We start from the raw sequence: 27,133 nt of genomic DNA on the forward strand, positions 1-27,133 counted from the left end.
GATATATCACATAAAAACAGTCACAGTTTTTCATATGATTTGACTGCCTGCATTGACACTGTCCTCTCTTGGATGGCCTAAGGCACATAATCAGAGCAAATACCTCTCTCACCATCGATCAGAGGAGCAGCAGTCACTCACTCTGACTCATCCTGACACTGCTTGGTGAATGGCAATTCCGCAGAATCACTGTGTGTAACACAAGCAAGGAAGAGCAGATCTTGAATCTGAATAAATATCAGCTCATTCCATGTCCTGGAGCCACAGTAACTTCAAGGTTCTTTTCAGAATGGTTATTATCTAAGCAGATAAGCTTCGCTGGAAGAAATCATGAATTCACTCACCACATAGCTGTGCTCATCACCAGGCTACATCCCCATCATTCCCATCATCTGCACATGATTTAAAGTCGTGGATAGATTGTTGCTGCCAAGCACAGGAGGCAAAGACCTATCTTTGATGGCAGTCATGCATGCAAACAGAGACAGCAGATAGGCAACAGAGCACATCCGCCCCATCCAGGCAGGTGGAAAGTCTGCGTCAGGCGAGGAAGAAGCTTCCCAGTCACTGTAGGGTACAATAGTGGGCATTGTAAAGAACATGTTAGTCAAATTTCCTTCAGAAATGGTGTGGGCATACCTGACACTGCCTTATGGCAGCAAGAGTAAGATGAAAAAATGTATCTGTTTATAACTGCTCTTGTGCGCACACTTTATTGTGCCTGGGTTGTTTGTCAAGAGGCTCAGGACTGCATGTTTGTTTATAGACATCTGGCAAAGCACTTTCCACAGGTAGCCTGGATAAAGAAACACTTCTTTGTCCACCAGTTCCAAAGAGAGGCGCAGAAATGAACCTTTATATCTACAGACAAGAGATATTCGGGCCCTGCTGGTGTGCACAAGAGCTGTTACATTTCCAGACTACTCCTATAACTGTAAAAATCAAACCCCAACTTTTTTACAGCACTCAGTCATAGTAACCTGGACTCGCAGCCATGAGCTACACAGAAGCTCTCCACAGCCAACCGCGCCAGCCCAATTTGCTGCAGTTCCCACGTCCTTTGCTCCTTACTCTTCCCCTGTGCACACCCTACATCCTCAGCCCCCTCACTGAGTTTGTTCGGCTCCTCACAGCGCCAAAAGCCACGCACTGCTTTTGGCTGGGAGAAGCGTTACGCTTCGTGCGCCATCGCCACGCGCTGCCAGAGGGTACGGGCGGACCGCCGCCCCTCAGCCACGGCCGTGCCCGGCAGCGGGGCACCCGTCCGACACCCGATACCGGGCGCGGAGCGAGCAGCCCCACCTGCATGCCGAAGGGTGCGGAGAAGGGCGCGGGAAGGGCGGAGGGCGTGGCTACCGGCCGGCAAGGGGACGGCCTGCAGCGCTGCGGCTGGGGAGCGCTCAGTGCCTGCGCTACGCGGCGGGAAAAGGAGGTGCTCTTCCCGCGGGGCAAAAGGCCGAGCTTCGGCGTGAGGTGCGCCCGCGAGCAGGAGCCGCCGCCTCGGCCATGGGGCAGCCGCGGTCCCCTCGCGAGCGCTGCTCCTGCAGCAACACCAACTGCGTGGAGCGGCCCCTGACGCGGCTCTTCGAAGCGCTGGGGCGCGTCGTGGCCGCCTGCCCCTGGCCCTTCGTGCTGCTGCCGCCACTGCTCTCGGCCGGGCTGGGCGCCGGCTTCGTCTTCCTGCCGGACCTGCAGACGAATGACATCGAGGGCCAGTTCACGCCGACGGGCGGGCCCGCCAAGGCCGAGCGCGACTTCGTGCAGCGGTACTTCCCCACCAACGATTCGGAGCGCTTCTCCGCCGAGCGGCTGCCCACGGAGGGCGCCTACGCGGCGCTCATCGCCGTGGCCGCGGGGGACGCCTCGGTGCTCGACCGGCCGGCGCGGGACGAAGTGCTGCTGCTGGACGGCGCGGTGCGCGCCCTCGGCTACGAGCGGCTCTGCGCCCGCAGCGGCGACGCCTGCGCCAGCGCCAACCCGCTGCTGCCGCTGCTGGCCAACGGCAGCGCCCTGCCCGAGCTGCCCTTCCCCGGCGGCGGCGGCGGCGGCGACGCGTTCCTGGGCACCGCGCTGGGCGGCGTGCAGACGGACGGCAGCGGGCGCGTGGAGCGGGCGCGAGCAATGAAGCTGATGTATTACCTGCGGGAGGACGGCGGCGCGGCGGGCGAGAGCCGGGCGTGGCTGGAGACGTTCCTGCGCGTCTTCCCGGCGAAGCTGCAGGAGCTGAACCTCACGGCCGTCGAGGTAGCGCCGGGGCGGGGGGCTGCGGCTGCGGCGGAGCGGGGCCGAGCGGCGCGCGGGGCGGGAAGGCGTGCTCTGACTTGGCGCTGTTTTCGCTCCAGGTGACGTACTTCACCTCGTTGTCCAGACAAGAGGAGTTTGAGGGAAACACCAAGAGCGTGATCCCGCTCTTTTCCATCACGTACTTCCTGACGATCACCTTTTCGGTCGTCTCTTGCCTGAGGTAAAGTACCTGGGGCTGCGAGCAGCCGCCTCCGCGCTTCCGCTCCAGCTCCGGCGGGGTCTGGGCTCCTTCGGCTGCTGCTGAGCGAAGTGGTTCTGAAGACGCCGCCCTCGTGAAATGTAACCTTTGGCAAAAAGCATTTCTTTGCTCCTTCTTTCCAACGTACACGTGCATCCTATCTGCTTTTGTTCGGTTTGTGCATGGTTACCCTCTGTAACTGGCCAGCAGTAGTAGTATATGTGGCACCTGCCCTATAAATTCATTTTGTCTTAATGCCGACATTTGGGAACAATCTGATTGGATACGATCCGTATCTCTGCAGAGAATTCAGTTGTCGTGCCAGATGTCTTGGTCAAATACTTGATGTGTAAGTAAGCTGTTCCTTAAAACGTTTTCAGGCTGAGCTGTGTAAGGAATAACATCTGGCTTGCATGTTGTGGAGTGCTTTCCTCCGGTTTAGCTGTATTAAGCAGCTTTGGATTGATGATGTACTGTGGAGTACCATTTGTGGCAACTGTAGCAAATGCTCCATTCCTTATTCTTGGTAAGTAGAAAAAGTGTGTTGGGCTCTGGTATAAGGAGAAAAGCTGGTGTTTTCTTGTATCTTAAACTCACATCAGCACTAAAGCAAGTAGCCTCGCTTGCTTTTGGAAAATTCTGTGTAGCCTTAAATGCTGCTTTTGTTTTTTGGTACTTTTGCTAGGTGTCGGTGGAAGCCGCCTTGTGCCATGCAGAGTTAACTTTTTCTCCTCTTGCAGGAGTTGGCGTGGACGACATGTTTATCATGATCTCTTCCTGGGAACAAAGCTCAAGCAAGGCAGACAAATCAGACACCAAATCTCGGCTGGCCGAGACTTACAGAGAAGCAGCGCTTTCTGTGACAATCACCACTCTCACAGATGTCTTGGCCTTCTTCATTGGCACCTGGACTTCTTTTCCTTCTGTGAGGTCGTTCTGCCTCTATACTGGCACCGCCTTTGTCTTCTGCTATGTCTATGTCATTACCTTCTTTGGGGCAGTTATCGTGCTAAATCATAAAAGGGTGAACGGAAACCGACACTGGTTAACGTGTGTGCAAGTGAAAGTAGGGAAGAAATCCTGCTTGTACAACGCGTGTTGTTTAGGCAGCTGTTCTAGTGAGCCGCCGGAGCCAGAAACCAGTGGGACAGAAAGCGAGCATCCCATGAGCATATTCTTCAAGAAGTATTATGGTCCTTTCTTGACAGGTAAATGGATCAAGCTTCTTGTGGTGTTGCTGTACGGAGCGTATTTGGGTGGCAGTGTTTATGGCTGCACCCAGATGAAGGAGGGCATAGATCTTCGAAATCTGGCTAGTGATGACTCTTACGTTATTGCCTACTATGACGACGATGACAAATACTTCTCAGAATACGGACCCAGGGTCATGGTCGTCGTTACTGACAGCGTAAACTACTGGGACGAGTCTGTTCGTAATGACATTGAGGCTTGCCTACAGGATCTAGAGAGCATTAACTATGTAGACAGGAACCTCTCGCTGTCATGGCTGAGAGTATACACAGAAATTGCTGGCAGTGGTTTAATAAATATAAGCACTAAAGATCTTTTCATTAATAACTTAGCTGTACTATTCCGGTTCTTTCCCAGTTTTGAGTGGGACATTAACGAGACTGCAGAAGGAATAGCAGCTTCTCGTTTCTTCATCCAGACAGTGAATGTGACCTCAGCCGTTGACGAGAAAAATCTGCTAAATCAGTTAAGAGACAGAGCCAAGCAGTGCGTAGTTCCACTCATGGTGTACCATCCAGCATTCATCTACTACGACCAGTACCTGGTCATAGTGCAGAACACCATTCAGAATGTTCTCATCGCTGCTGGGGCGATGCTCGTGGTCTCTCTTGTGCTTATTCCCAGCCCACTGTGTTGCTTGTGGGTGACTTTTGCTATAGCTTCTGTTATCGTTGGTGTTGCTGGTTTCATGACATTTTGGGACATCAGCCTCGACTCCATATCCATGATTAACCTGGTCATTTGCATTGGATTTTCTGTAGACTTTTCTGCACATATTTCCTATGCCTTTGTTACGAGTGGAGAGTCATCAGCCAATGAGAAGGCAATAGGAGCTCTGCACCAGCTTGGTTACCCAGTGTTACAAGGAGCAGTATCTACTGTGTTAGGAGTAGTTGTCCTGGCTGCAGCAAAAACCTACATCTTCAGAACGTTTTTTAAGATCATGTTTCTTGTTATATTGTTTGGGGCTCTTCATGGTCTTGTGTTTATTCCAGTATTTCTAACCTTTTTTGGATACTTGGGCAAATCACTCCCCATCACTGAAACTAAAACGCTAGACCTTAAATTCTTTAGTAAATCTGGAGTTCAGTACGTCAGAGATAATAAAGACTGCCCGTAATTTAAATGTAAGATGTTACTTATTTATGCTGTGTAGATTAAAATGCAGTGACTTCCAAAGAATGTAAGAAATTAAGGACTGGAAAGATGGAATAATAAATATAGCAGAGAGGCAAAGGCTTAAGAAAAGCCAGGCATTAAGTCACAAAAGAAGTGAATGTGCATAGAATGGATTTACATTTTGTAACTTTTTGTGTGCTTGACTTTTTTAACCTTATTGGTATTAAAACTTCTTTTGTAATTTAGTTACTGCAACACTCAAAGCCCTTAGAGAAGGCAAATTGATGAACATTTTACATTCAGCTCCTTTTTTTCTTTTTAAGAGTAACCAACATGCAGCTTTAAGAAGATTAATGAGTTTCCAAAAGGATATGCTGTTTATAGTTGGCCTTACATGGACCTCCTGAGTAACCATTGCACTAGATAGTGTGCCATGGCAGGGCACAGGAAGGACAGCCCAGAACCATGTAGAAATTAAATTCTTGTGATGCCGCAGGGATTATGTGAATTCCAGGCCTGACAAAGTAATTTTCCATGAGATTGGTGTGCAGTTTTGCTGAGGGCAGCTCAGCAGAATATATTCACCAGTCCCAGCACTGCCAGGCCAGCCAAGCAGCCCATGCCACCTTCACTGCTGCTGGTTTCAGTAACACAGGGAAGCTGGTGTCCTGGAGAACAGCAAAAGAATCTGACGTCTCCCAGAGGAATAAGGGAAGCATGACAGGTGGAAGGGAGATGTTCAAGGCTGAGCAGGTCATCTTATGCTTTTTTCATTTCAGTGCAGAAAAGCAAGGCTTGTAATTTCAAGTCCTATGCCTGCTTCTGTACCTAGGCTTCACTTGTGGTTCATTGCCACAGAAGTTCCTCTCTTAATTGACATGGAAGGAGCTCTTAAACCTGGTTTAGATTTGGATACCTGTGTTCTTAGTCAAAGGAACACACCAGGCCCAGGCAAAACTTATGGATGAGATCCAGGTTGAAGTCCATCATTTCAGCAGGTTTCATATATGCCCTGCCTTCTTACCAGGTGCTCAATCACTGTTTCAAGACATGACTTAGCATTTCCACTACAACCTCCCAGGTTTCACATCTCCAGCTCCTGAAGAGTTCTCTGGAGTTGCTTTACATCACCACAGGGGGTCAAGGAAGCAAAGGGAAAGGAGAAGAGGAGAGGGCAGGCAAGCTTTGGCTCTGAAACATGTAATGTAATGAAAACCAAAGACCTGCTGGCTCCAGTCACATCCTGGGCTAAGGTAGCCATCATGCAAAAATGCTTTTCCCAGTCTGCCCTGTGGTAATTCTGAAGACTTTTGAGTCCTTTTTCACTTGTGACCACGCACTGAACTAAGAACGAACCTCTTTGCAATAAACCTGCATAAATAAATGTGTTTTGTTTTGTTTTGTTTCTGAAGGGTTTGTGCCACATGCGGCTTGCTGCACAGTTTTTCGGCAAAGAGTCTGGGGATGGAGTGGACTTGGGGGTTCTCATAGGGCAGGGATGAAGATTTTGACAGTGCGAAGACTTTGAGAGTGCTTCCCACTGCAGCACTATACAACCCTCATAGGGTCTGCAGAAACTGAAAGAAACTCAGACCTGAAGATAATGTGAGATGGGCAGCAGGCCTCCTGCAGTGATCTACCCTGCACAGTTGCATAGCAAAAATCCATCAACATCCAGAAAGCACTCACATGCAGGAGGCACTGTTATTAAGAAATGGCTCTGGATGAAGCCAATATGAATCAGGAACCTTACTGCCTTTAGAGTCCTTTCAGCCTTGCCCAAAAATGCCCCAAAGGGAATCATATAATAATTATATTTGGAAAAACCACTAAGATCTAGTCCAACCATTAACCCAGTTCTACCATACCTCTAAGCCATGTCAGTCAGTGTGACATTTACCCTTTTGTTGAAGACCTCCAGGGACAGTGGCTCCACCACCTCTGTGGGCTCCACCTCCACTCTGGGGCAGCCCATTCCAGTATCTTAGCACTCTTTCTAAGAATTTTTTCCTGATATCCATCCTTAAGCTACTGTGGTGCAACTTGAAGCCATTCACTCTCACCCTATTGCTATTATGTGGGAGAAGAGGCCGACCCTCACTTTGCTATAACTTCATTTCATGTAGTTGCAGAGAGCAAGAAGGTCTCCCCGGAGCCTCCTCTTCTTCAGATTGAACAATCCCAGCTCCTTCAGGCGCTCCCCATAAGCCTTGTGCTCCAAGTTCCTCACAGTTTTGCTGCCCTTCTCTGGACACACTCCAGGGGCACAGAGGGGCCCAAAACTGAACACAGTACTCAAGGTGCAGGCAGCCTCACCAGTGCTGAGAATAGGAGGATGACCACCTCCCTGCTTCAGCTGGCCACACTGTTCCTGAAACCAGCCAGGATGCCGTTGGCCTTCTTGACCACCTGGGCGCAGTGTTGGCTCGTGTTCAGCTGGCTGTCAACTAAGACACCCGGATTCTTTTCCACTGTACAGCTTTCCAGCCACTCTGCTGCCAGCCCTGTAGCACTGTGTGGGGTTATTGTGACCAAAGTGCAGCACTCTGCACTTCATCTTGTTGAAGCTCATACAATTGGCCTTAACCCATTGATCCAGCCTGTCCAGATCCTTCTGAAGGGCCTTGTTATCCTCCAGCAGACTGACAGTTCCTCCCAACTGGGTGTCATCTGCAGAGTTCCTGAGGGCACACTCAGTCCCCTCATCCAGATCATCAGTGAAGATATTCAACAGGGCTAGTTGCAATGCCAACCCCTGTGTGAACCCAACTAGTTCCCTTCCCTGGAAGGGAACTTACAGCCCATACCCTCCTCATTCTGCTGACAGAAAGAGAAATGATGCTTTTTAGCTTCTTTCAGCTTTTCTTCCAAGCGCGGCTCTGTGCAATGCCTAGTTTTAAATTCAGTGTTCTTTTTCCGCTGTTTCCAGTACTAGATGCAAGCAGTGGAACACAAGTGGGACATGTAAAAATAAAGTGTTGCCAATTATTTCCAAAAAGCATTCATAAAATTAACATTTCAATGGACAACCAGCTTGGAAAGTCATGCGATTGATTTCTTGCATTCAGCTGCTCAGTTGTGCTTTCTCTTGTCAGTTTGAGGTATTAACAGGAAGTGGAGGAATAATTCCATTGGTTTCCTAGTGGGACAGGCAGCTTGTATTTTCATACACTGTCTGAGACATTGTTTCTCCTAAACCTAGCACAGCTTATGTTCATACTGTCCCAGTCTCTCCAGCTACTTCTCATTTATGGGGAGTTGCTGAAGACAGGAGGATTTGTTTCTTTCTAACTCTGCAAAGAGAGTGTCTAAGGAATGCAAATATTGGACAGTCTCCTCAGTGATGCAGAAAGACATCTCTGGAAGCAAATTTAATTAAGCACAGTTGATTTTTAATCATCAGTCTTCAGAGTAAGCACTCATGTCAACTATTCAACCAAGGTATCATCAACTTGATAAATACAGCATAATGAATTTTCTTGCTCGGTACAGAGCTAAGTGCAATGAGATCATGAACCAGCTGTTCTGTTTTACCTGACTGCTATTTGTAGTATATAATATATAGAGTATAGTCAATAAAATCTTTAAGAAAGGTGAGCTAGAATTATCCAAGCCATTCCTACCACAATCGCTTTAACTGTTATCATCGTTCTAGTGTTTCTGTAGATTTTAATTATTTCACAGAATCACAGAATCACAGAATGGCCAGGGTTGGAAGGGACCTCAAGCATATTTGAGATATATCCTTGATATTTCCTTGATATCCTTGCTATATAATTTCTCAAGGATATATAAATCATATTTGTATGCATCTAAGAAGGTGCATTTCAAAATAACTCTCTTTCATCCTGAGTCTACTGCTGTTTGCTGTAATAGAGCTTCAGGCAGCAAACTGTAAGCAGGTATTTTCTCCAAATAACCTTTAATGCAACTCAAGTCCTTCACTCAAGTTAGTGGGAACTGACACAGCAACTACAGCACTGCTTCTTTTCCAAAAGAAAATACAAATTAAACATGGATTTGAGGTATTTCCAAAGAAGCAGATTCATTCTGTTGAATCTAGTCTGTGTGGTTGTTGCGGCCTAAGCTGGCAGCAGCTGAGCACCACACAGCCCTTCACTCACCCCCACCTTCCAGTGGGATGGGGAAGAGAATTGGAAAAAAAGTATAACTTGTAGGTTGAGATAACAACTATTTGCTAAGGCAGAAAAGGAAGAAAGAAATAAAAGTAATGATAATTATATATATATATACATACATATATATATATATATATATATATACACCAAAACAAGTAATGCACAGCTCAATTGCTTATTATCTGCCAAATGGTGCCCAGCCAGTCCCAGAGCAGCAGCTACCCGCTGCCAACTCCCCATAGTTTTATAGTTTCTTCACATTGTCATAGGGTATGAAATACCCATTGCCTAGTTCAGATCAGTTGTCCTGGTTCCATTCCCTCTCAGCTCCTTATGGCCCCCAGCCCTTCACTGGCAGGACAGCACGAGAAGCTGAGAAACTGAAATGTCCTTGGCTCCATTCAGCACTGCTCAGCAACAACTAAAACATCAGTGTGCTATAAACATTGTTTTTTTTCCTAAAGGCAAAACATAGCATCATACTGAACACTATGAAAAACAACTCTGTTCCAGATGAAACTAGACAGTGGTCCTGGCTACAAAGGGAATCTGAATTGTCCCCTTAGCTCTGTCTAGCAGCATTGGCCACCAGAGTGGTGAAAATGCAGGTATTGCTGTCCTGTGCCCATCTGCCCTTGTATCAGGTGTTTGTATCCAATACCAGTTGAGAGGCATAAAAGAGTAACAACAGTAATGAAAACCAGTAAAAACGAGATGAGGAAAATAAAAATTGCCTAGACAATTGTATGAGTGACATTCCTGTCATCATCACTATCTCTGAACCTTCCTGATCTTAAAGCCAAGGAGGATAATCAGACAAAGCATGGGAGCAATTTGCTAAAAAATCTAAAGCACAAAGCTTATTGGGCAGATTTCTACAGCTCATTAAAGACAATATTATTCTCTTCCCAGAGAACAAGTTTAGTGTCTACATGTTAAAAATCCAGTGCAAAGATTGAGATCACAATAACAGGCAAATCGGGAAGCTGATTCACTTTGTTCTCTGAATGGTTCTTACCTCAATCATGATATTTTGATACTAACTCTTTCAATTAACACTTTCATAACATGAATTGTGTCTGCTTCCAGAAATGGTCAGCACTACTACCTATTAGCTTAATTACTTAAAAAGTGGAACTAATGATTTCTCTCCTTGCTTGAAATAAAAAATGTAATATGTCACAAATCACAGAATGGTAGGAGCTGGAAGGGACCTCTGGGGATCATCAAGTCCAACTTCCTGCTGAGCAGGTTTCCTACAGCAGGTGACACAGGAAAGCTTCTTGGTGGGTCGTGGAGATTTCCAAAGAAGGAGTGTCCACAGCCTCTCTGGGCAGCCTGTTTCACTGCTCTGTCACCCTCATTCTTTTTCATGTTCAGATGGAACTTACTGTGTTCCAGTTTGTATCCACTGCCTCTGCTCCTATCACTGGGCACCACCAAAAAGACTTTGAACCCATCCATTTGATTCCTACCATTTAGATATTTATAAGCTTTAATGAGATGCTCTCTCTGTCTTCTCCAGGCTGAACAGCCTCAGATCTCTCACCCTTCCCTCATAAGGGAGATGCTTCAGACCCTTCACCTTCTTTGTGGCCCTCCACTGCACCCTCTCCAGAACATCCCTGTCTTTCTTGAGCTGGGAAGCCCAGAACAGGACATAGCACTACAGACTTGGCCTCACCAGGGCAGAGTAGAAGCTCCCTCAGCCAGTTGGCCACACACTTTTTGATGTACCCCAGGGCACCACTGGCCTTCTTGGTCACAAGGGCACACATGGCCAACCTGTTCCAACCAGGTCGCAGTGCAGAGGAGCACAGCAGTGGCGGGGTGCTGAGGGCCCTTTTGCTTCTGCCTGCCAAAAGTGTAGGACATATAAGCAGAAAGACAGAGTGGGAAATGCAAGCAGATGACACAGTAGGTAGGAGATACATTAGATGGCCTGAAACCTGCAAGCAGCTGGAAGGGAAGGGAAGGGAAAGTTATCCAGAAGCAGCAGGATGGCCTGGGAGAAACACAGAAACAGCCTGCATTGCTGTGACAGTGCAACAGGAGCAGTGACAGAGTCCTGCGTGCTCTTCTGTACTGCCAAATATCATCGCCGGAGCATGCAAACAGACCCTTGCAGACTCTTGCAGATCTTGCTTGGACCCTTGGATTGGATTCAGTGCTCTTTGTCAGCTGCTGGCAGACATGAGCTAGAAGAAAGCTGCAGCTGCCGTTTCTGCCTGGAAAACAATGTTCTGTTCATAATCGGGACTGTAATTAGATAAATTACTTGTTGAAGAAGTCAGTTTCTATGTTTCACAGAAAGCTTTTAGTGACAATATTGTTCGGCCATTGCAATGATCCTCAGGTAGCATTAACCACCTGGGGTGTGTTTCCAAAGGCTCTCAGTCTCCAAACTCTCAGTCCCGTTATCACAGGAAGGATCCCATTAGCAGGATGCATGTTCAGTCATTAGATAATCACATCCCTAGCGCAGTCTGTGGAAAAATATTGATTTTTCCACTCAGATCCTGAAATGATACATGTAGGCAATCTGCAAAATGCCTGCCTCCCCTGGTCTGAGTATACCCATGAATGTAATTAGTCAGATATGTTCTGCACAGCAGTGGCATAAATTAATGAGAAGAGATAGGACTTTTATCTGAAAAATGTACTCAGAGCTGCATGGTTTGCCTTCTGCCCCGGGCAATTAGTCAGAGCATCTCTTTGTTGTGCAAAAGGACATTTCGGACTAAACAAACCTCTGCCTTTTACTTCTCTTGCCTGGATCATGTAATGCTTGATAATATGCACACAATTTCATGGGACATGATGGGATGCATCTAGAGGGATTCCTGAGGTTGCAGAAGGAACTGGAGGATGAGTAACTTAGGAAAATGGTCTAGTGTAGCTTGGAGAAGAGATGGCTTCAGCGGACTGATCTGTTATCCCTGAAAGTGATGTTCAGTTTTCTTTTAAAAAATGTTACTATTTCCATTTATATGCTCTTTCATAAAAGAAGGCTAACAAATAGAGTTGTTTTACTGACCATTTTTAACATTTTTGCATAAGCAAAATACAAATTCTAAATTGTTGGAAAAGAAACCACTTAAATACACAACATCTAGAAAAGACATTCAAAAGATGTCCAATTTATACACCTTTAATAAGAATCAGAAAATTACCGTACACTAAAAAAAGTAATAATGAAAAACAACTGGGATAATGCAGAATTGCTTTACACAGATATTCATCATTTAAAACAGTGAACTCATTCTTTTCAATCAGGACCTTAGTATGGTTAAAAAAATACATAATGTGACTTTAACATACAAACTCATCAAATGAAATTCTGTATTCTATTTACAGTTTAAAATATTGAAAATGAAGGTAAAAGAGATTGGAAGCATAACATCATACCACTATCTACAAGTAACAAGGTTAGAGCAATGGCAGGAGAAACTGGTGTGAGTTTTTCTAGGAAAACACAGATTATATTCAGCATATGTGCACGTTCAAACTTGCCTTTGCCATAACAATTCTGAGATCCTGCAAAGGGGTCTACTTATCTTGAAAGCTACACAGTTATTGAAAGAAATGATTCCTACAGCCAGCTCTCATGTTCTCCACTTGCAACTGCAGACATTTTTTTCTCTACAGTTCCATCTGCATTGGTTGTTTCTCCTAAAACTACTACTAAACTTGACAGAGTGGTGTGAGGATCAAGTAGTTTCAGAAGAGGTATGTCCACCTTTCTTTCTTGAAAGACGCGGTTCTGAATTGTCATGGCTAACATAGAGTCTATGCCCAATGACGAAAGAGGAGTATTCATGGCCAGTTCATCTGGGTTCAGCCCAGTGAGGTCAGCCATCAGTGAGGTAATATAGTCTTCAGACTTGACTGAAGCAGTATCCTGGACTTGAGATTTCTCAGGGGTTTCAAGCTTGCTTCCAAATTCTTCTGACATGAGTGATGTAAACCGATTTTTAAGTGAAATAATCCGAGTAAAAACATGATTAAATAAAGTTGAAAAATTTAATTTGACAACAGCTTGCTGAGGGTTATTTGAAAGTAAGCTCTTCTTGAGATAGTCATGAATCTCATGCACTTCCAGAATATCTATGCCCTTGGATCCCAGAATGTTCTGAATCTGGTTTTGATTGAGCAATACGCCGAGGTTCAAAGCACCCCAGTTGATGGACTGGCCCGAAAGACCACAGTTCCTCCTGTAGAGGCAGAAGACGTCCAGGAAAGAGTTTGCAGCTGCGTAGTTTGCCTGCGTGGAGTTTCCTAGAAAGGAAGTAACGGAGGAGTAGCACACAAAGTAGTCAAGCTGTTGGCCTCTTGTAGCCCAATGAAGATTTAGGGTCCCGGCTACTTTGGGGCTTAGCACTTTCTGAAAGTCAGCAAACTTCAGAACTTCAAGACGACCATCGTGTAAAACAACAGCACTTTGAAAGACACCTTTGATTGGACACCCGTCAAATAATTTTGCAATGATCTGGAAAGCTTCCTCAACATCGCTGGTCAAAGTAATGTCACACTGCACAAACACTATTTTGCTGCCTTCATACTTCATCTGCAAATCCCTCATCTCTTCTTGCTTCTCCTTGCTCGGAATTTTCCTGGACAGTATTGCAATACACCCTCCTCCATTCGCCGCAATGAATTTCACAGTTTCAAAGCCAAGGCCAGTGAGCCCCCCTGCTACTACGTAAACAGCCTTCGGCTTAAATATCTTCTTCTCAGATCCATACAATGGGATATCTGAAAGAACAGGGATGTCCTTCTGCTTTCGCAGTACAGCAAGTGGGACAGATTTGCAGGTAAAAGAGCACACCACAGACTGTGGCCTTTCAAAGTTCTCAGTTTGCTGGAAGACAGAGCCTGGAAGATGTCTAAACCGTTTCATATCTAAAGAACCGATCCACACCCGCACCGCCTTTTGCAGTTCCTTTAGAGATGCCTTCTGGAAGATACTGCTAAGGATGAGAATATGAAAGCTGATATGTTCATGATCAAGTCCACTGACGCTCTGAATACATTCCGATTGCTGGTGGCCACATACTATCACCACATCTTTCAGACCGTACATGTGTGCCAAATCCTCCTGAGACAGTCTCCCTACTGAAGGAAGAACAACAAGGGCATTGCATGCATTTATATGCTGCAACATATCAGGAGTGGGCCTTGCAAGTACTGTTTTCCAGCCCACCTCTTCTGCTGCCACAGAAAGAACACGGCATAACACTGATGATGGTTCTGTAGAAATAATTCCCAAAGTTCTGCCGTGCTTCCCCTTGGGTAACCTCTGATTTAAGATCTCCCATGCAATGATGAAGTAGGACACACAAGGGACGGTCTGAAAGCACGGAAATTTCTTTACATTTAAACAAACAGTTCCTGGGACCTGAATTCTGGATGATGCAGCTGCCGGATAACATGAAACCACGCGATCACCCACTTTAACCTTCTTCACAGCTGTGCCTATTGCAATGACTGTGCCACTGAAATCAAGAGCTAAAAGTCTGTGTTTGTCTGCTGCTTGGGAATTCCAGTAGAGTGCATTGCCAAAGTTACGACTAGAAACACTAATGGGAAAATAATCTTCAGAGTGGATACAGATCTTATCCACTTGAATCTCAACACTTTGATTTTCCAGCTGAGTAGCAGTGCTGGTGGATAGTTCAGCAGACAAGTCTTTTGCTGAGTATGGATCAGCAGTGTACAAAGTGAATGTTTCTGAATTCTGGAGAGACCGTACATGCTGGCTGTAATCTTCATCTACAAAAGGAGTGCGTTTGATTTCAGATGCATAAATTCTTCCTTGGCTGATGTAGACTTCCGGATAATCCTTGCCTCTGTATTTGACAAGGACATCTGATAATGTTGAGATGTCCAGGGAGCTGGAAGAGCTGAGGTCAATTATCTGAAACGTGATTTCTGGAACTTCAACAACACAAGTTCTGGTCATGCCATGCAATGCAAACCCACAGTTAACGTGGTCTACATTTCTTTCTGTTGTTCTGTAGCTGATCACTCGGATTGAACAGGGAGACCTTTTCTCTCTTAACGCCACGATAACTTGGCGATAGGCTTCACAACACTTGGAGAGCTGGTCGACCACCTTACTTGGGAGCTCTTCATTCACCTTTTGAATTCCCCACAGGAAGAGAACTTCATCGTAATCCTCAACCTCTGCTTTCATCTTATTCCCTGCGTGGACTTCCAAGAGGGATTCCCAGTCCTCATACATAACATATCTGGAATCGGGATGCAAATATTTTCTGAGCTGCTCAGCTATCCCAAATTTGTCAGCAAACACTAGGACTCTAGGCACTGCTTCTACATGACCAATCATCTTTGACGGAGAAACTTCTGACCACTTGTTTTCAAACATGAACTCACTGTCTCTGGAAGACGCTGGTTTCATGAAAGTGATGGCAACACGCTTGAGTTCAGCCAAAACGGACCCGTGTTTGTCCATGAAGCATCCACAGACCTCAAAGCAGTTCCCAATGGATTTGCTTGTTCTCATATATATCATCATTTCTTCCTCCAGAGGTCGCAGCACCACCAGGCTGCCTATCCCTGAAGGAAAGCCTGCTCTGGACTGCTGCGTGCTCGAGATCATGACAGCAGTCATCTGCATAAAACAGTCCAGCAGCACTGGGTGGATACAGTAGCTGTACATCTCTCTGAGAGTCTCCTTGTTCACCTTGATGCTTGTTATAGCTTCCTTTAGTTCCTGGCAATAATGCACATCCCTGAGCTGCCTGAATACGGAGCCATACTGAAAGCCAATCTGAGACAGTGCTTCATAGACCTTCTCTGTGCTAATCACTGACGTGCATCTGTGATAGACCTCTTGGAAGGAGATGGTGCTTTCTTCCACAACAGCCTCAGGCACCTTTCTAACTTGGCCTGAAGCGTAAACTGCGTTGGAGGAGGAGAGTATCTCAAAGGCTGTCGCTGCATTTTGTGGACTCAGATTGATATTCAAGACTTGGGAACTCTGTGTGAGAACGCAGGGCGCTGAAAAACTGACGCTCATCTGGCAAGCACTCAGAGGCATTTTAGGTCCTGAGCTGCTCATCACACAGGCCAGACCAAGCTCCACATAAAAAGCACCAGGAACTAAAGCCACACCGTTGTTCTTGTGCTCATATAAGTAGGATGTGGTGTCCTGGGAGAGCAGGCAGCCAAACTGCGTGTTGTCACTGTTGATGACATAAATCAAAGGATGACCAGAGCCAACGTCTCTTTGGTTTGCATGTTGGCGGGTATCCAGAGAAGCCACAGCTCTTTTACGATCAAATTGATATCGTGGAATGGTCACTGGAATGCTTTGATATCCATCATAAAAGCGGTGCCAGTTGGGATTATAGCCCAATTCAAACAGATTTCCAACCAAACTAAAGAGTGCCTGATACTCTGCATCAGACTGCAGAGAAGGGAAAACCTTGGTGACTTTCCCTAGAGTCTCTTTTATATTTCTCTGCAACACTCTATGAGGACTTATTTCAACAAACACTACATTTTCCCTGTCTCTAGCTGCAGTCGCTATGGCTTGAGTGAAAGCAACTGGCTCACGAGTATGCTGGGCCCAGAATTTGCCACGACTGAAGTCATTTGCAGAAGCAGCTGCCCCAGTCAGAGTTGAAATTACTTCAACATCACCCTTCTGTTCTTCTAAAGGCTCTATGCTCTGCTCCAACTCCCCAAGTATCACATCCATGCTAGGGCTGTGGTAGGCAGCTGGGACATTCAAGACATGAAGAAAGATGTTTCTGTGGCTGAAAGCTTCTGCTAAATCTTTCTGGACCAAGTCCACATCATCTGGATTTCCAGACAAGGTGCAGGAAACTGGGCTGTTGAAAGCTGCAATGCACACCTTTCCCGAGTAGCGATGCAGATGTTCAGCAATCTCTTGAACGGGGATGTTTCCAACCACCAGCATTCTACCCCTGGCAGTCTTGGCCTGCAGCCTGCTCCGGTGATATATCACTTTGACCGCATCTGCCAGGGAAAGGTACCCTGCAAAATGTGCTGCGGCAACTTCCCCCACGGAATGGCCAACTGCAGCCACTGGCTTAATGCCCCAGTACTTTAGAAGAGAAGCTAAGGCAACCTGCAGGGCAAAGAGCATGGGCTGGGAGAGTTCTGGATTCAGCAACTCCTTTGAGCTGCGACCTCTTGCTGGCAGAAGGCTGACGGGAGCGTGTTTCCGAAAGAGCGCTTCTACTTCCTTACACTTGTCTCTGAACACCGGCTCTGAGCTCAGCAGTGCCTCACTGAACTCCTTCAGTGTTACGCCGTTGCCACAGAACACAAACACCAGCTGAGGCTCCACCTTTGACGTGGCAAAGTCAGTGCTTGCTGCCGACGTAACTTCTTGCTGCAAGTGTCGGAGAGAGTTTGCCACAAATGCTTTTCGGTACCTGTAGTTGGCATGGCTTCTTCTGCAGGCAGATGTATAGGCCAGGCTTGGCAGAGTTACGCAGTTTCTTGTACTCAGATGCGCAGCTGTGTCTGCCATTGTCATCTGAAGGGACTTAGCTGATGCTGCGGACAGCAGGACTAATTCCAGCGGCCTCTTAAAGGCAGGAAGAGGCTCTGGCTGCTTAACCTGCCTGACTACAACATGGGCATTGGTTCCTCCAAATCCAAAGCAGTTGATGCCAGCTACTCTTCCGTACTCACCGGAATCTTCCCAGGGCTCCACCGCGGTGGGAATGGCAAGGTTTAACTTCTCTGTATCGATGCTGCTCATCTCCTTTGAGTAATGCAAAGATGGAACAATCTTCCCATGATACATCATCAGAAGCACTTTGATCAAACCTGCTGCTCCAGCAGCTGATTCAGTGTGGCCAATATTTCCTTTCACCGAACCAATTTTCAGAGCAGGAACTTGTGAAGGTCTGTTTTTACAGATGACATTGCCAAGGCTTTCAGCTTCCGTGGGGTCTCCAGCAGCAGTTCCCGTCCCATGAGCTTCAATATACTGCACAACTGAGGGATCCACATGACCTTCATAAATGCTGCGCAGCAACTTCTCCTGCTCTATTTGAGACGGCCTTGTGATCGGCGTTATAGACCTACCGTTCTGATTGACTGCACTGATGTTTATAACACCCCAGATTTTGCTGTGGTCTTCCATTGCCTGTTTCATAGAAAGAGAAAATCATCTTTAATCATCTCATGCTTTATCTATTTGCGAGGAAAAGAACCATCAGTAAGCTTACATTTGTGATCTTTCCCACGCTAGAAGAAAAGCATAAATGTTTTCCTAATGCTAATAATAAGCTTATATTAGAAATGCTTTTTGCTACAGTAACTACAAGAAATGGATACACAAAATTCAGGTAAGAAGCCAGGCTTATTTTAGGCTTCTTCACAAACAATCTTACCTTTTTCAGTGGTTTGAGGAAAACAACACCACAGCCTTCTCCCCTTCCATAGCCATCTGCCTTTTTGGAAAAGGGTTTACTCATTCCATCTGGAGAGATCATTTTTGCTTTACTGAGAGACACAAAGGTGAGGGGATCTATTATGCTGTTCACACCACCACAAATAGCTGCCTCACAATCTCCTGGAGTAAAACAGAAACATATTCCAGTTGAGATGTTCAAGGTCACAGAAAGAAACACATTAACTGTAACTTAGTTGATTGAAAAGACAGATATTACAGAAAGACTTCACTGATACTAAAAGTTAGTTGTGATATTTTGTTAAGATTGGAATCTGTCATTGTGATTGGTTGTTGAAAAAGTACCCAATACAATTATCTAAAATTACATCAGGCTATGTTAGAGAAAGTAACAGAATTCCTCACAGTAAAAGATTACTGCTTCTGCAGGTACAGTGCATATTTCTGAGGCACTGGAATCCATTAAAGCACCTACTGGTGAACATGAAGGTATTAATCACATCTCAGGAAGAATAAAAATATGAAATATTTATATCTCAGCAATTTCATACAGCATTAATTCTAATTTCTTTGCCTACCATCTCTTCAGTCCCATTACCTGATTTCATTGCTCGCAAGGCGTAATGCAGGGCAAAAAGAAATGATGAACAAGCAGTGTCAATTGTCAGCGATGGTCCAGTCAGATTAAATGTGAAGGAGACCCTATTAGCAGCTATGCTCATTGCTGCTCCTGTACCAGTGTAATGATTTATTTCACTTACTGATTTGTTTCTTATGATTTCAAAGTCTCGATTCATAAGGCCTGTAACAATACAAATACGTCATGTTACCCTGAGTGAAGAAAAGGGATGTATAGCACTGAACTTGACACCATGTGTATGTTTTTCTGTTTCACCATTAACCTACTTAGCAACACAACTTCTATGGTAAAGCTTTTTCTACTCAAGTCAGAAGACCGTGAATTACAGGCTTGTCCTGCTGGTTTAGGTCATTGTATGACACAATTAAGGTATACATAGCCTGTTTAGACCCCTGAATCTCAATTTAAGAGTAGTTGGTTTGTCTTATCTATGATAACAGATACAAACAAGTTGGAGTGAGGACAGATGGAATGGAACAGAAACTTACAGAGCATTACCTTCATTTCCTCAAATGCTCCAAGTTAAATATCACAGTGAAAGCTATATGAAGTGTTCTTCATGTATCTTTAGTTTGCTCACTGTGATCCAGGAAGTCAAGAAAGAAGTAGAAAAGAACAGGACCTGTGTCTGGGGCAGCATTTGAACCGCCTCCCTGGGAACACAGATGCCTGCACTATAGGAGGATCCCAAGTCCAAAGGCATGTGTGGAAAATGCAGTACATCTCTATAGAGAGGAAGGAATAATTCCCTCAGTGTAACGAGAGCATATTCCAGACCAGAGAGCAACATAAATAGCTCATCCCTATCCTTCATCAGTCTAACTATCCTGGACAGCTCTGGAAATAGACACATACTACAACAACCAAAAACAGATTCGCTTCTTGGGACAATCAACAGTTGGACAAGTGCACCACAGTAACATACTACTAACTACAAGATGATCTTAACCTCAAAAACACCTTAACCACTGTTAAGTGGTTAACCACAGTGCTAAATACAAAGGTGTCAGACTGGATTGAGAGTATCAGTCTTGGAAAAGGTTTGGGGGTTTGGCAAGGTGAAGACTTTAACTGTTTTCTGTCAACACCAGTGCATCAAGATATTAACGGGAACATCTAAAAGTAGATGTGTTAATTATATAATAAATTTCTAGAGTGACCTAACAGTCTATCTTCACCAAAATTTTCCAGTAGTGTCACAATACAGTAGCCTTAAGGTTACATATGCAGTTTAGAAAGGGGTGTTTCATTTTTATGAGGGTAAAAGGGACGTTCTTCATCATGAAATTATGCCTTACCAACAAAAACACCTGTTTTGGTGCCACTGATGGCTTCTACAGGGACTCCTGCATCCTCCAGTGCTTTATATGTACATTCTAAAAGTAATTTCTGCTGTGGATCCATGCTTTCAGCTTCCACATTATTAATTCCAAACAGGTGGTTGTCAAAAGTGTTAAATCTAAAATAAACAGAACAAAAAGAAGCACAGTATGAATAAAATACTCATTTAAATCTAGCCAGATTATTACCCGATATTTATATACACATAATTCCCTAGCATGATGAACGACTGACTTGAGTCAAAAGGGAGAAAAAAATATTTATTTATTTATTTATTAATACATGACAGTACAAGCCCAGGGAAAAACAGGACTGATCATGATCCAGTTCTGGATTCTTATGATACTGGTCATAAGAACAGTACACCTTCACAAGCAAATCAAGAGCATAAGATCCCTTTCTTGTCCATTTAGCAAACGCAAATTTTCTTACTTTGTAATAAAACTCTCACAGCTTTATTTTAATTAGTGCTACATGCCCCAGGAAGCACAGGATTAGGTCAACCTTCAAACTGAAACTGGGCAAGGCTCCTAAGGCAGACTGTACTCTGAGTCCATACTCTGCCGCATTCTTCCACAGGCCATAACTGGGCTTTACAGATCCTTTGGCAGGCTGTAGCCCACCTCAGATCTGAAATACACACCTTCATATCTAACGCAGGTGCATGTGCGTACTCAAAAAGTACACATCCATTGCACGACTGGTTGCATCCCAACACATGACAAGAATGATCGTGAAGTTGCATTATGCATTCAAAGATCGTGGCCTGCAAAGAAATGTGCTCATAACTGTCATGATACAGGAATTCCTGCAATTTGAAAACTACAAGTTCATTGTGTGAGATGAAAGAAAACTGTTTCTACGTCCAATTCATAATATCTCCCTGCAGCTTGCCCTCTCTGAAAGGCTGGACACATCAGACTAGATACAGAAAAAAATCTGTGGCACAGCACAGTAACACTCACTCAGTGAGAAGAGCAGCTCGTGTTGTATACATTTTTCCTGGCTTGTTACTGTCTGGATCGTACCACTCTTCGGTATTAAATCTCTCTGGGGGGATTTCTACTGTGCAGTTCTTGCCTTCCTCCAGCACTTTCCAGAAATTCTCAATTCCTTCACCTATTGTACAAATATGGCAAAGAAGATTACATTATGCATTCCCTTTTGTCATGCTCATTCAGAAAAACACATTCTGTTACCTGAAACTCCCACATATAAATCCAGGTAGCTGAAATGTAATTGCTACAGACAAACAAACCATCATGTTTTGGTGACACAAATATGGGAAGGAATGACTCATCTTTTCACTACATGCTTAAAAGCAAGTTAACCCACCAAATTAATTCCTTGAGAACTCTGAAGATTGTTTAAGAAAAATAATATGGCAGATAGCAAAATAACATGGCATCAATGTTCCAACACACATTCCATCTCCTCCCAGCTTCAGCTTTCTCCACTACTCGTATGTCCTCATCCACGCTCCCTCTGGAAGCAGTGCTAACCTGTTACATGACCAAGTACTGACCAGCTCAGCTCTAGCTGATGTGGGACATCGGGCACCAGAACTGTCAGGAATAGTTACTGGACGACAGCAATCTCACCTGAGGCTAAACACCCATGCTCAGTCCACCAGCCAGCTACCTAAATGTCTCCATCCATCTAACCTAACAATACAAATGTCCCTATGGATGCACAGTCCTACACCTGCGCATGATCATCTGGCCAGTGCACGTGCAATAACCCCAAATCATCCCTGACACGTTTGGTTTGTCTGCATGAGTTTCATGCATGCAGCTCAAAGCCCTGCCCACAGCGAACACTGCAGCTCTCGCTCTCAGTGGGCCAATTCAAACAAACTCATTTTCACCATAATGAGATCATTCAGAAAGATCCTACAAGTAGCAAAGCCATGAACTCTGCAAAATTAAGGGGGAAACATGCTATTTTACTCCACATCAGTGCTAACAAGTGACTGTGCTTTTCAATATTCAGTCAGCATCCTGCTTTCTATTTACTCAAAACTTACCTCCGGGAAAGTTGCATGCTATTCCCACAATAGCAATTTCATCTCCTGTCTCCATCTTCATCACCTGGGCAGCACAACGCAGTTAGAAACAAAACTCAGATCAAACAACTTTACATTAACCGTAAGATAAATATTAGTTTAAAAGATGATCTTCACGTAAGTACACATATTTGCTCAAAGGTTGGCTTATTCTGAATGACTTATTTTTGGCTGCAATGAGAAAGGTGGCCAACCTGAGGGGTATTTCTCATTCGCTCTACATTTAGAGGAAAGTCCCTAACTAATTCCACGGACTCCCTAATCCACAGACACTCTTTTTGCTGTTTAGCCTCAGATACACCCATCACCACCTCGTCTGCTCTTCAGCGTAAAACACAGTTACCAAGCAGGCTCTGCATGTTACCAGTTAAAATCAGACCAGCTAAGCAGTCAACAAACAATCAAATAAGGGAAGGAACAAAAGTTGCTTCATCCACACTCTGAAAAAGCGCTTGGAGAGAAAATCCTATTCTGGGCATTGCTTTGCTGGATCCCATGGCTGCCTGGCTTTTCTCTGAATTGCCTTCCGCTGGTGAAGTTCCATAAGAGAACTCCCACAGACTCTGCTCAAGGCTACCAACAGCTAGCAAAGAGATCTCTGTATTCCTGACAGTGAGCAATCTCCAAATAGCACCACTACAGCCCCTGGAATCGCTTGCCTTGCATCCCACCTGCAGCTTCAAGGAGAAAGCTTTTGTTGAGGAGAAATTTGAAACAAAACCGTGACATTTTTCAACAACATAATGGTAAGGAAAAACATTGTATCAAACGAAATTTCTCAGAATAGATTTCAAAGATTTTGTTTGTTTGTTTTGTTTGTTTGTTTAATTCTAGAATTAAACTGGGAGACAAAAATGAGTTCAATCCAAAGAATGCCTGCCTTGAGAAATTAAAACCACTGTACTGATTCATAGTGTAAAAACTTTATTACACAGTGCTATTAAGGGAGATAAAGGTAGAGGGCAAATAAGCAAATATAAGATCTGGCTTTCCAGGATTAAATTCTATTTTAACAATCACAATAATTTTTACATCCCATACAAAAGAAATCTTTTATTTATTTCCAAATGACAAATGCTTATAATACTGGAAATCCCTTCCAAATAGTCATTAGTAATTATGATCATAATGAGATCTAAACATACTACTGTCTTGGGACCATTCTCTACACCCCAGTCTTGGGTGTTAGTTTCTGTTTCTATAAATCTCTTCATTAATTTATATTTTGAATTTCAGTTTCTATTTATTTCCATTTCATAGTTTATTTAATTGTGGCTAAACTTCCTTTTCATTTCTACTTCCATTATATCGATTTCCGTATTACTCACACATTGTATTTATATTATATCCCTATTTAAATTTCACAGCCAACCTAAAGTTGGCAAACACAGCCCAGCACACATACAAACAAAGCCCAGCACAGACACTCTTACCACAAAGATACTAGAAAGCACTGGTTTTAAGTTATATCTAAATAGCATTTCATAGAAAAAGAAGGAATTTCACCTAAGTATGACAGTTACAAAACTATCCAATGAGATTCATAACTCTTACCTTATGTGATTCCAGTAGGGGTTACTAACAGACTGAGTCTTTGGAAGTCCTTTATATAGCATTCTGGGAGGTTTCTTATTCAAATCCAAGCTAGAATGTGGCAAAAACGTGAACGCCTTTTAGAAGAAAAAAGCAAATGAGTCATTACATTATGATTAGTCAGCAGCTCTCTCCATGACTAAAGTTCAACATTCCCTCCTTGAAGGCAGTAAATGCAATCAAGTGTTACATCAGTACAAAAATACAATCTGTCTTATCTAGCTCCCACTCTTATCAACATCCAGAAGCAAACTCTGAAGGCATCACATCCCCCAGCCTCTGCTAGATGCCTTTTTAACTCTTCCCCAGCTGGTTTCATCCCAACTACCCAAACTCATCTTTCTCCTTCTCCTACTTGCCAATGGAAGCACAGTCTTTGAGGAGCCAGGAGAGTCCACATGTCAGCATCTTCCCTGATGTTAGTGCCTTCCCTGGCTGTGGAACAAACCTCTTTCCAAAAAAGAAAGAAGAAATCACTGTCCTGAGTAAAAGAAAACAACGTATACTGTCACTAAATAGCTCTGAAACCTGCTCTGAAAAGCCCCAAATCCGCTCACTTTCATAGCTGTAAAATGCTTTCCTGTATTCTGGCATTACTGGGGTTACTTATGCCATTTCTTCAAGTCAGTTAACCCACAGGCTCTGCCCACATCATCATCTCTAGGCTGATTCACAAGGTGGCTACTCCAAAGATAAGTTGAGTCTCCCTGTATTTTGCACGTGTCTAAAAAGCAATCCTGACATTTTCACTGTTAGTTCTGAAAGTAAGAAATGCCGAGCCATGTGTTGAGGTATTGGTTCAGTATTGGAAGGAGTACTGAAATGAATCCTGCACAACTATGAATTTCAATGCAAATTAAACCAGTTTGTGCACTACTCAGATACTGATAGGGAAGTGCTGTTAATGTCACTGATCCAAAGCAGAAGACTGATGAACGGTTATCAGTCTGTTGTATGAGCACTGCTGACCTGCAAGAATATACTTACAAACAGGAGGTAAAGGATGTGAGAGTAAAATATGTCAGCCTGATTTTGCTGAGATCAGGTTGAGGGCCTGAAACAGCAAAGAGCTTCCCCATTCATTCTAATTGTAGGGGGAAGTATCACTGCTGGCAGTTCAACCATGGACAAAAGCAACTATTTTCATGACGATTAAGAGGCAGTAGAGAAGACACAAAATCATAATAGGGAGGAATTTGCCTAATTTTCCTAAAATGTGTGTGGTAAGAAGGGGAATAAGGGGGTTCATATTAGTTTCCCTGAAGGTGGAATACAGAAGCCAAATACCACTGAAGTTCACCGTGTTGTATTAATAGAAATAGGCCTACTAGACCAAAAAAAATTGGTCCTTAACATCAGTTTCATGCATCAAATGAAATCTACTGCTCCAGGTTAACAAACTGTAGACTGAGTCCTCAAAAACTGTTCAGGAAAAACTGGTTTTCTTCCTGGCTCCAAGGTCCTGTTAATTACCCTCAGTTCAGCCCTTGCCCTTAAGAATCCATCTGCAGACTGAAGGAAGATATGCAAAACGTAAGGCTATCAGTGCCACCCAGAGCTGCCATCATCTCTTGTAGGTAGGACTGCCTTTCACTCCATAATCTGTGCATTTATTATTGTTCAGACTTCTGATTCAGTCTCCTTAGTCTGCTGGTGAGCTACAGTCACCTGCAGCTTCTGGATTCTGGGTTAAAGTCTGTAAACCGGCTAGGAGAGTGTCCACCACCAGAATGTTCAACTGGATCTACTCATTAAATAGTAGTTTTTCCCTTTCTTTAGCCATAGTTTTCCTCACAAATCCACAGACCTTTTCAGCAAGCAATGCCAAAATGTGATGTGCTGTGCAAAAATGGCACTGCTCCTAAATGTATTAATTTACCTTTGCTTTCTCCCAGAGAGTCATTGGTGACCTATCAACAGAATTTACGCAGTGCTGGCAATATTTGGAATTTTCTGCTGTGTTGGGAATAATTAAAAAAAAAAAAAATTAGTAAAGGGGGATAGCAATATACCATGCTTCTAGAACACTGCGTAATTCCCTCACTGACTCTACATACCAAACTAAGATGGCTGATGGTGCCTCTGTGTTACCTTTTTTTTCCTCTGGACCTGCCTGCACCCAAGTGGAAGGCAACATGGGTGTGTTTCATGCCTCATACAAAGAGAAACTGTAGGCAAATAGGTAGAGGATGCTGATTGGGTACACTTAAGGAGAAACTCCTCCAAAAATTCTCTCAAGTCTCCTCAAGAGAGAACCCAAGTGCCCATCTCCCTCACAGAACTTTTTAAGAAGAGATCAGTAGGAGTAAGCCCAACGATGACCTAACCATACTACCCTGACTAACAACCCTCCACTTTGATAGATAAACAGAAGGTCTTGATGCTCAACATCTAAAACAGAGGCGTATTTGCAACTCCTTCTGGGTAACAAATCTAAACCACAGCACCAGGCAGGCTGCTCTGGAAAAAATTAACTCCATCCCAACCAAACCCACAGCCACATGCAGTGGAAACCGGCACAGAACAGAGGTCCACTACACAGCATAAGGACTTTCTGAGCAGAAAAAAAGATGGGCAAGGAAATGCTGCATGCAGCCTCTGGACATACAGTACTGGTGCAGATGTGGCTGCCTCACTGTTTGTATGGGTAGCTCAGCACTTGCTCTGTTCAAGGAGGTCCCAGGCAAAAGATGCAGAAGTTTGGCAAGTTCTGCTTTTGCTGTTGTTTTTCACTTTGAATCTTCTCAAGGTTCAGAGCTCAGCTTATAGCACGGTTTATCTGTGTAGGTACTGCATAAATGAAAAGGCCTAGGACTTTCTGCATTCTCCAAAATTCACTGGCAATTTTTTCTCCCAGTCTAGGGAATGGTATTTGCTTGACCAAGGCATGGTTCTGCCTGTCACACAGGCTGGATTGAGGATTCTCTCTGCTGCATTCAGAAAACAATCAGAAATCATACTATGCTGCTTTGAAAACCTAAGTCTGCCCTAAGCTAGAAGTCTGTCTTTGATGGTAAAATAATGCCATAAACATAAAATTACCCATGACTGTAATTGATACTGACTTCACATGAAATAAATCTGC

General features: G+C 44.3%; 3 protein-coding genes across 5 annotated transcripts in view; 1 reads left to right on the forward strand and 2 right to left on the reverse strand.

Moving 5' to 3' along the window:
• The window catches only part of LOC125695870 (uncharacterized), a 48,483-nt gene extending 24,029 nt beyond the window's left edge, over nucleotides 1-24,454 (reverse strand). The window contains exons 1-2 of one of the 3 annotated variants that reach the window (XM_048950901.1): nucleotides 24,404-24,441; nucleotides 24,010-24,125 (exon numbers count right to left, since the gene is read on the reverse strand). The gene's annotated coding sequence lies outside the window, so the exon portion shown is untranslated. Of the gene's footprint in view, nucleotides 1-344; nucleotides 418-24,009; nucleotides 24,126-24,403 lie in introns of those variants that run through there. The other 2 variants (XM_048950900.1, XM_048950899.1) reach the window with 2 other exon arrangements.
• PTCHD3 (patched domain containing 3) lies at nucleotides 1,381-6,230 on the forward strand. Its single transcript, XM_048950906.1, has 4 exons — nucleotides 1,381-2,244; nucleotides 2,343-2,464; nucleotides 2,863-3,008; nucleotides 3,223-6,230. Exons 1-4 carry the CDS (start codon nucleotides 1,507-1,509, stop codon nucleotides 4,851-4,853), a joined length of 2,637 nt encoding a protein of 878 aa, XP_048806863.1. The 5' UTR covers nucleotides 1,381-1,506; the 3' UTR covers nucleotides 4,854-6,230.
• LOC125695869 (uncharacterized) lies at nucleotides 12,158-22,934 on the reverse strand. Its single transcript, XM_048950898.1, has 7 exons — nucleotides 22,893-22,934; nucleotides 22,417-22,480; nucleotides 21,356-21,509; nucleotides 20,348-20,508; nucleotides 19,008-19,211; nucleotides 18,390-18,571; nucleotides 12,158-18,142 (listed from the first exon to the last, which is right to left on the reverse strand). Exons 1-7 carry the CDS (start codon nucleotides 22,932-22,934, stop codon nucleotides 12,584-12,586), a joined length of 6,366 nt encoding a protein of 2,121 aa, XP_048806855.1. The 3' UTR covers nucleotides 12,158-12,583.
• Nucleotides 24,455-27,133: the final 2,679 nt, after the last annotated feature.

Source organism: Lagopus muta, chromosome 7 (assembly GCF_023343835.1).
Source record: "Lagopus muta isolate bLagMut1 chromosome 7, bLagMut1 primary, whole genome shotgun sequence".
NCBI classification, from domain to species: Eukaryota; Metazoa; Chordata; class Aves; order Galliformes; family Phasianidae; genus Lagopus; species Lagopus muta.